The sequence below is a fragment of the Seriola dumerili genome, unplaced genomic scaffold (genome assembly GCF_002260705.1).
Source record: "Seriola dumerili isolate Sdu_G_001 unplaced genomic scaffold, Sdu_1.0 BDQW01001090.1, whole genome shotgun sequence".
In the NCBI taxonomy this organism is placed as follows: Eukaryota; Metazoa; Chordata; class Actinopteri; order Carangiformes; family Carangidae; genus Seriola; species Seriola dumerili.
The window spans coordinates 1,086,915-1,096,517 of record NW_019175345.1 but is presented as its reverse complement, the minus strand read 5'-3'; the positions used below and the strand labels follow the sequence as shown (position 1 = coordinate 1,096,517).

General features: G+C 38.1%; 2 protein-coding genes across 2 annotated transcripts; one reads left to right on the top strand and one right to left on the bottom strand.

The window, feature by feature from the left end:
• The first annotated feature begins 690 nt into the window (after positions 1–690).
• mboat4 (membrane bound O-acyltransferase domain containing 4) lies at positions 691–2,812 on the top strand. The gene is made up of 5 exons (XM_022766923.1): positions 691–812; positions 1,381–1,605; positions 1,736–1,820; positions 1,851–2,613; positions 2,799–2,812. Exons 1-5 carry the CDS (start codon positions 691–693, stop codon positions 2,810–2,812), a joined length of 1,209 nt encoding a protein of 402 aa, XP_022622644.1.
• Positions 2,813–3,797: 985 nt separating this feature from the next.
• On the bottom strand, positions 3,798–9,008 carry coq2 (coenzyme Q2, polyprenyltransferase). The gene is made up of 8 exons (XM_022766965.1): positions 8,921–9,008; positions 8,124–8,499; positions 7,363–7,529; positions 6,985–7,106; positions 6,634–6,719; positions 6,395–6,528; positions 5,439–5,627; positions 3,798–5,264 (listed from the first exon to the last, which is right to left on the bottom strand). The coding sequence occupies exons 2-8, from the start codon at positions 8,443–8,445 to the stop codon at positions 5,109–5,111; spliced, it is 1,176 nt and encodes a 391-aa protein (XP_022622686.1). The 5' UTR covers positions 8,446–8,499; positions 8,921–9,008; the 3' UTR covers positions 3,798–5,108.
• Positions 9,009–9,603: the final 595 nt, after the last annotated feature.

The window sequence follows — 9,603 nt, the reverse complement described above, 5'->3', positions numbered from 1 at the left end:
TAACCTCATTTCATGTCTTAAATGGAAGCAGTCAAATAAAAGTTGTGCAGTAAAAAATACAGTCTTTCCCTCTGTAGTGCAGTAGAAGGATAAAGTCAAATTAAATACTCTTGTGTCAGGATTTAACCAAATCCTAAAATGTGAAAAGCATAGACTGTAGTAAAAATTAAGGTGTGACAGCTTGTTAAAAGTTTCAACTTGTACTGCATATGTGGTGCTGAATCCTCCATACCAAGACAGTATTACAAAACAACTCCGATTAAAAAGAAGAAATCATCAAATTTCCATAATCAGATCCAGAGAAAATATTACTAAATCAGCAAGTTCATTCCAATAAACCACCAACTGGAATAACAGTGAAAACAGATGTCTTGAGTTTCTATCTGTTTGATTAAGGAACATAATAAAAAGACACAGTGAGGTTTGGTTTGGTTGCTACAGCTGCTGAAATATGGATTGACAAGAAGCTTTCTAGTACTGACAACGTTAAACAAAAGGAATAACCATTATCAGTAGTGTGTGATAATGGTAAACAAAAGGATTTCTTTAATGCAAGCCACAAGCGGAACGACAAACACAGTCGTCCAGGTAAATCAAGTATTTCAGCTCTTTAATAGGACAATCAGCAGCAAACGTCTCCTAACAGTGTCTTTGTTGTTCAGGTTGTGATATTCAACCTGAAATTCAGATATGGGTTTGATCAACTGGGTGGTGGAACAACATCAGTTTTTAATGCACCAATGTTTTTCACTTCCATTTGCATTTTTGTTTTATTTTCTCACTAAACGTGGATATCTGTCCTTGACATGCAGGTAAGTTATTACAGATTGATTGATTTTATTATAGTCTAAACTGCATTTCAAAAGCAATGTGTCAAGTAATTCATTAGTATATTACAGGGCATTGTTACTCTGGGTGTCTTAATACTGTAATTGGTCACATATTTCACTGAAACTTTTATTTGAAGGTTTTTTGCATTTATTCATAGACATTTATTTTTATTTCATTTTTATTTGTTAGTATTTTATTTATTTGAAGTATTTCTTGTTTTTAAATTGTGTTCTTCAAATAGACATGACAAATCTTGATCAGTCAGGAGTGCACTAATTTACATTATCGATGAATTTGCAGACCATTTTCCAGATTAATCGTTTGGTCTATTAAATGTCAGAAAATAGTGAAAAACACCCATCACAGTCTTTATAATTAAAAATCGAAATATGATTATGGAAGATAAACAATATTATTTTCCACACTGGAGAAGCTGCAATCAGAGAAGTTTTTGTTGAAAAACTGGCTTAAACGTTTAATTTTCTGTCTATAAACTAAACAATTAATTGATCTATCATCGCAGTTGTAGTTGTTAACGTCTGTCTACAGGTACCTGTTTGTTTCTGTTGGAGGATGTGTCCTGGCAGTTGTCACGATGGGCATCTACAGTCTGCTTCTGTTCGTTTCCACCTTTGTCTTTATTCTGCTCCTGGCCTTTGTGGATCCTGGCTATATCCACATCTGGGTGTTTGGTGTCCAGATGTTGTGGCAAACCTTCTGGCACCTGCTTATACAATACAAGGAATACTGGTTGCATGAGTCTGTCAGCATCAGGTACTAATCTTAAATCAATTGGTTTTTATGCTGACAACATCATGCTTTTGTCAGAGCATCCAGTATCAATTATGAATGAATAACTTAGCTGTGATTGATATAATCAAATTACCACCTCTTGTACTTTCAGAATGTTTTTGGCAGTGTCCTCATTGATGCTGCTCACTCAGAGAATGACCTCAGTGTCCATGGACCTCCAGGAGAAACAAGTTACCGTCACATTTAGTGCTTCATCCAAAAGGAAGGGCTGTGTGATGCTTCTCCCACTTACCAGCTACCTCCTCAGTTTCACCACACTGCTTGGAGGCCCTTTGTGCTCCTACAGCCAATTTGTGTTCCATATGCAGGGAATCAAGCCTCCACCCAGTCCACTGGGGGCGGTATTCCTAAAGTTGATACAGGTTTTATTGCTGGAGTTGGTGAGGTTTTGTCTGGTCTGTTTTATGAAACAAAACATCCCTGATCCCTCTCACTCTGCTGTTCTTTGTGGCATCCTGTGGGTTTGGGGTCTTGCACTGGTTTTGAGGATGCAATACTACTCTCACTGGAGGATCAGTGAATGCATCAATAATGCAGCTGGGTTTGGATTTTGTGAAAATTCCTCAGGAGACTGGAGCGGACTATCTGATGGAGATTTCTGGAGCACTGAGGCGTCAAGCCGCATGTCAGACTTTGCTCGTCGATGGAACACCACAACAGCTTCATGGCTGCGTAGACTGGTTTATATAAGGTGCAAACATTTTCCCTTGTTCATGACTTTTGGGTTTTCACTGTGGTGGCATGGTTTGCACTTAGGTCATTTTGTAGGGTTTTTGACCTGGGCAGCAACAGTGAAAACAGACTACTATATACACAGGTATTTACACCCAAAGCTTACCTCAACATGGAGGAAGCTGCTATACACTTGTTTAGGCTGGATAAACACTCAAATGATTGTTACTTGTGTTGCTATAGCTGTAGAATTAAGAAATATGTCCGGCTTGAGACTTTTGTCTGTTACATACGCAGGTCTGTTTCCACTTTGTAATATACTTCTACTGGTCATATTAGTAAAGGTCGACACAGTTAGGAAAACTACTAAGGTAGTTATGTGAACAAACTCCCATACCTACATATTTGTGATAGAACAGCTCTACTACAATATGACAGACTTGTTCTATCATTCAAATATATGAATGTTTTGTTACTCTCAGAGTTTACTCCCTAGAACCTACACTGTGTAGGACACACCTGTAGCTCACCTGGTTAAGCAGGGAACATATAACATAGCTGAATCCCTCCCACAGTGGCCTGGGTTTGGTGGATGACTGTGTACACAAAAGATAGTGAAACTATGATCTTAAATTCATCCAGCAGACATTTGAACAGCTAAGTAATGAAATATATTACCTGGATCAGGTTTCATAGATACCTCCAAATAAGGAGCTTTCTATTGAAACACCCAAACTGGAACACCATCAGGAAAACAGATTCCCCCATTGAACAATATTCAGTTAGAATTCAAAACAATCAGGACTCAAAAAATACAATCACCAAATGATATATAGCATTATCTAATATGATACAACCAAACACTTTACGTTAAATGAAAATGGGAAAATGAACTCATAGATATTAGTGGGGAAATTCAATGGGAAATAGCTATTAGATTTTTTCAAACCTCACATATTGCATCCAGAATGAATCCCCAGGTAAACAGGCAAAATCTGGAGAAATTGTGGCGAGAGGATTGCAAAACATAGATGTGCATTCTGGACAAATTTTGGCAAGGAATATTTGAATTACACAAATTGCCCAAAGAAATAAGAGATAAGGAAAAGAAATACCTATTACATGTACTGCTGGCAAAGCAATAACACTGAACTGGTTAAACAAATAACTGCCATCCCATGAAAAGTGACAATCAGTACTAAATCAGTAGGAGAGGATTGGTTGTAAATTGGCTTAACTGAGAGACACACTAGTAGGTCAAGAGGTTATGGGCATCATAGTAATCATACAATCTCAATACTTTAAACTTATCCTTGGTGTGTGTGCGGGTTCTTTCCTCGCCCATATGTTCTGACAAAGAATGGATGTAATATGTGGAATGTTTATTGAAACTACTTCACACCCAATAAAGAATACGTTGCAAAAAAAAAAAAAAAACAATTAGGAAAAATGGCAAAGTCATATTCATGGCATAGCGATAGACAATTTTATTCAAATGATTCTATGTCTTGAGTAATTTTAGAATAGGATGTAACTGGAATTCATACATACTATGTTTCAGCCACTACTACTGCTAAATGAACTGGACTTCACAGATAAAATCAACAATATTTAAAATTTGGGGCTACAGGGTTGATCTCTGCTAGCATAAACTGAAGTTGACTTTTGTGATTTAAACCTGCATTAAGTGATATTTTTCATATTAACATTGAAATAAATGGCACTATGTCATGTGAGAGAGCAGCACACAGACAAACTTGGAAAAAGCAACAAACGCTGCAGGTCTGTGCAGCTTTTGGCCACATTCATCAAATTGTTTTGGTTCTGCAGCCTGCATTTACAGCAGATTGTGTGAGCGTGCGTGACTGCCTACCCTGCATGAAATGTAAACCAGTGACTCATGAAAAAAGTCAACCAAAGATCCAGATATTTTTCTCAACAGTTGTTGCACCAGTGACTTACAGTACATCCATCAGGTGAATCAAATGAAACATGCTGCTCCCTGGTGGTCAGAAAGCAGTTATTGCAGGTTTAAAGGAGCTATCTGCCAGTTTTGTTATTGCAGCTGTTTACTGAACAGTCTTGGCAAGATCTTCAGCCATTGTTGCATTTACAAGACAAGAGGTTATAATTTGCTCTCTGAGCAATGCGTCCTCCTGAAGGCAGCCTGAATGCTACAGTGACATGGTATTGGAAACTAAAGAGACAGTCTGGAGCTAGCTGGTTAGCATGATAACTTCAGTACAATAAAAATAGGTGGTAGAAATAAAAGCAAAAGAAGAGGGGTTGCTTCCACAGCTGGAGACAGCAAGTAGTGAAATCAAGGAATCAAGTTTAATTTAATCCTAATGTTGGTTATGTAGCAGTAGCAAAACTTACAAATAACTCCTTTAAAGTTTTTTTTTTTACCAACAATAACAATACATGCTTAAGTTTCACAAATGATTTAAGTTTTTTTGTTTGTTTTTGTGCACAACAACCAATGATGCACAGTTCTATCGATACTTAAAGAAAGGGCTTGAATTCAGAAGTTCACTATATATGTAAAATTTATTTATCATTTGATTTGACCTCAAAATACATGATTTTTTTAAGTCAACATCTGTAAATTATGTTTTATGAGCAAGAAATTTATCCAGATACTTTAATGTGTGGATTAAAATTATACCGCTTACAGTACATCTTTTTTTTTTTATCTCTTATGGAGCTTTGTTAAAACCCCAAAAGATAATGTGTGTAGTATGTGATGTACCATGAATGTAATAAAATATGCCGTGAACTGATTATCTCACTCATCTGATTGCATCCTCATTTTGCAGCAAAGTTTCTCTTCTCTCTTTCCACAAATTGCCAGCAACAATACCTAAAAATAACAGCAGTCCAAGGTTTCTGTTTGAGGCAAATTTCTTCCAGCAGTCTTCGGGTTTGTTGATGTCCAATGTGTAAATCTAAAGGAGAAGAGGGTAAATATGAGATGTTGGGATAATAACCAAGAAGACCTGTTACTGATTTGAAAAAAGAAAATTGCTTTAATTTCCACATTTACATCTCCTCTCCACTCGGTTTGTGACTGTCTCACTGTGAAATGTATTGTAACTACATTGCAGCATCATATTCCTTACCTGGTGCATTAAGTGAATGGCCACTGTGGACAGTACACCATAGTAAGGGAGAGTCTGTTCAGCACTGACCCCAGCTACAACCAGTCCTGACATCATGGCCACAGTGAAGCCACTCAGCCAAGGTTTGGTTTGCTCCTGGAACCTCAGTGCAGTAGATCTGACTCCTACTTTGATGTCGTCTTCCTTATCCTGGTTAACAACGAAAGAACAGAGGGTGCCCAGTCTCATTCAATATTGTCCTACTTTAAACATGTGAGATGTTGACCTTATGTTCCTCTCCAGAGTGACTGACTGTGAGTACAAGATAAGCAGTTAACTCCAATCTCTAGATCGCAATCATATGAAGTTAGAGGAACATTTTGCATCTTGAACTGGGGCAGGAAAGCAATCCACAGTTCAGCCAAAACTAAGATGACTCTTAAGTGGTGTCGGGCGATACACAGTAGGTAAAACATTATATTGCCATATTTTCAAATGTATAAGTGATGACGATGGTGATTGGCTTTATGTTTTGGCCATATAAATTCTGTGCCTATGCACAAGTATTACTGAGAAGTTAAGCAAATAAAAAATAGCCATTCTTGTGTTCATTGTCTGATCATAATTAAAAATATAAACTTGTTTCACTCCTAAAAAACTGAGAGCTTTTTTCCCACTGAATGAGGATTGGGCAATTGTTTGTAATTGTCCTTAATTGACAGCAGTTCATTCTAGGTTTAATGCTGGAGCTGCATGTTATCCATGACTGGATAACTTGGTGAATATAAAATAGAATGGAAAAACAACATTTCCATAAGGTCAGTCAAAAAAAGAGTGAACCTATGGTTTAAAAATTACCAAAATTAAAAAACAATTTCTTTACTAAATGCAAGCTCCTGACAATCTTCATGTCAAATAAGTGCACAAATATAATAATAACAAGCACAAATAAAAACTGTTGAGCCCCTCTACTTCACCTGATGTGCATATATAGTGTCGTATATCAACGTCCACATCACTCCTGAGAAATACAGCGGGAGGCACACGGACCAATCACAGGAGCCCTTCACAGCGGACCAGCCGAGCAGCGCTCCCCAGTTAAAGGTGAGGCCTAAACAGAAGGACCATATCCAACATGAGACTAAGATTAGCTCTGCTGACAGGAAGAAGTGAGGACTTTAGATGCAGAAAACCAAGGGATAGTACAGTGAAATACCTAGCACAAACTGTGGCCAATATGTGATCCTCTTCATTAGCGGGTAGGTGACGACAAGAGATAACGAAGCAGCACCCAGAGCTATACTGTGAAGACCATTATGAAAACTTTGAGTCGGACAGTGTCAAGCCATTAAATATAGAACAACTTAGCATCACATTAACACACACAAGTAATATACTGTATCTATAAATTGCAGCTGGTTAAAAGTTTGAGGCAACATTACCCACGACCATTGATTATAGGATAGCACATATAGCACCAAGGCAGTGTTTTTTTTCTGAGCTGCACACTTGGTTATTTGTTCCAGATCAATACACAGAACTGATGACACTGACTGTTTCTGCGTACCTGTAATAGTTGAGACACAAGAGAACCCCAAGTGCAAGAGAGAGCTGCCCTCCCAGGAAGACTAGTGCCTGCATTCGAGAAATCTCCCCCGAGGCAATGGGTCGAGTGGCTGTCCTGAACACCTGCACAAAAACATAATAATAATAATAATGATAATCATGATAATAATAACAATAATGATGTGAGTCTATAACAAAAAAAAGAATTTAAACAGTTACAACAAACATCATCAGTTAAGACAAAGGTCCAAGATAAGAGGATACTAAGTTTGCCTGTCTGATCCTCAGGTAGTGAACTCCTCAGCTCCACTGTATGAGAGTTACCACAGTTACACCATTTGCATTATAAAGTGAATGACAGCATATGAGTTTTGTATACCTTTTTGTCGAAGTCTCTATCCCACATGTCGTTGATGGTGCAGCCTGCTCCTCTCATTAGCAGAGCACCTGTACCAAACAGAGTGAGCATGCCCAGATCTGGGAGGCACCCAGGGTCGGCAGCCAGAGCAATGCTCCATGTACATGGGAGGTACAGCAGCCATGTCCCTACGATACAAGAACACAACACAACTCAGCAAGAGATCAGCATCTGAGCAATTACGTCTGAAACTCAAATTATAGATTAAATTCAAAGTTGTTTAAACCTGTAGGTTTAAATCCATCTGAAGAGAAAAGTTACATTTAACACTGACTTAAATTGACTTGGTGTACAGAATATCACAGTTAAGAGTTGAAAATTAGCATTTGTAGCCACAAAGTTCAACATGATTTTCAGCTGCTTTTTCACTGAGACTTTTCCAAAAATACATATTACAGAGAAGATCAGTCATCAGATATTTGGAACAGCTTCACAAGACCACTTTGCCTATATGTTTCTACAAACATATAGTACTTTAAATCTGAGGATTTTAGATTGCCTGTTTTGTAATAAAAGGCAAAGATGCTGTTGTTTATTCCATGATTATGTTAAGTGAATTAATAAATAAATGCAAAGGGTGGTCACAACAAATACTGATTTAATCTGACAAATTAAAGCTATTCATGGCATTATTTTCATAAGGATCCTCACTTTGCTTTTGCACAGTGCTATTACATAAAATTATTTAAAATGCGACTTTCATTAAAAATAAATGTACAAACCAATAGGTTTGTCGAGCCTCATCAATCGGAGGTATGGCTGGACAGGCGCTGGTGCTGAATTCACAATCGTAGCAGCTGATAAACTGAGTGATCTTCTCCCATAATTCTGAGTTTCACGTAGTCTGACTGATGGGCGGATTGCACTCTTGCTGTAAAACACTCTTCTCAACACACTGGAGTCTGAGTGGAGACCATATTTAATCCTTACTCCATCCTTATGAAGGAAGCAGTCTGACAGTGAGTAAAGACAGGGGTAGGCTCCATGGTGAATCCTCCTCAGGGCATTCAGAGTCAACTGGCTGATCAGCTTGGCTTGGAGCATGGTGTTTCCCTGAAGTCAGACTGACATTCTTTTTTTCCCCAAAAAGTGTCACCCCTGAACACACAGAACCACACAGAGACACACAATGGTTTGACAGTGGCTTTTTCACAGATGGGGGGGGGGGGGTTTGCTTGAACATGCATTCCTTTTGTGCTACACTGAATAAGCTGCACAAAGACTGACATGTCATGTTCGTATCAAGAGTTGTGTCTCTCTTAGCTGTGTGCATGTAGCTGCAGCATTAGTTAACTGTTATAATAGTCTATCTGATTAAATTAGGTGTGCAGGTTACGATAACAAAGCTTGTAAGTAGATAAAATCACACGCTAAAAAGTACACGCTAATATTATTGCCATGCACTTCATACTGCAGATATAATGAATGTTAGCCACAAACCGGCTCTTAAGTTGATTCGTATCAACGTTAACCTGCGTTTGACAGAATAAAGTGCAATGTAACGGTGAAACAAACTTACACTGTAGGTTACAGAAGAAGAAAAGATATTAATTTTGAATGACAGAGGGCATCACACCGGCGGTTGCAGCACTAATGTTGTGATTTCCTGTTATTGTACGCCGGATATCGTTCCGGGGGAAACAGTGTTCGAACTCGGAACGAATGTGTTAACCCAATTCACTTACTATCCACTGTTGTCTTAACATTACAAATAAATATTGATTATCGTTTGATAGTTGTTCTACAAAATCAAATCATTGCTTTGAGGAAACATTAAAGACTATACGGAGCGCGCACATGCACATGCACATGCACACTCAAACACACACACCTAATTGCTGTGTGCAGGCTTCCGTTCATTCTTATTTATAAAGGTGGTGGGAGAGAGAGGGATGAAGGGTCGGTTCGATATATGGTTGGAACGTAAAAGGTTTAGGGATTGTTGCACAGCTTAATCCAATCTAAATAACTGAGGAACAGTGTTGGGTCTTTGTAAATAATGTGGGAGCCTAATAAATGTAAAACTAGTGTATATACTAGCAAAACAGCTCAGTGATGTATACAAATTAAATAAAAACCAAGATTAAGTGTAGTTGTAAGGTGTTGAGCCAAAACAGCTTCAGTGGTTGTTAAACTGGGTTGAGATCTGGTGATTGTGAAGGCCACAGCATATGATTCACATCATTTTCATCCTCATCAAAC

Bases quoted from the DNA above. Each gene is read 5' to 3' on its own strand.
- mboat4 (XM_022766923.1), top strand. From the start codon at position 691: ATGGGTTTGATCAACTGGGTGGTGGAACAACATCAGTTTTTAATGCAC. The intron at 1,606-1,735 runs GTACTAATCTTA...TTGTACTTTCAG, and splicing joins CATGAGTCTGTCAGCATCAG to AATGTTTTTGGCAGTGTCCT. The intron at 1,821-1,850 runs GTCACATTTAGT...TCCAAAAGGAAG, and splicing joins TCCAGGAGAAACAAGTTACC to GGCTGTGTGATGCTTCTCCC.
- coq2 (XM_022766965.1), bottom strand. From the start codon at position 8,445: ATGCTCCAAGCCAAGCTGATCAGCCAGTTGACTCTGAATGCCCTGAGG. The intron at 7,107-7,362 runs GTATACAAAACT...GTTTTTGTGCAG, and splicing joins ATAGAGACTTCGACAAAAAG to GTGTTCAGGACAGCCACTCG. The intron at 6,529-6,633 runs GTATTTCACTGT...CCTTCTGTTTAG, and splicing joins TTGGCCACAGTTTGTGCTAG to GCCTCACCTTTAACTGGGGA.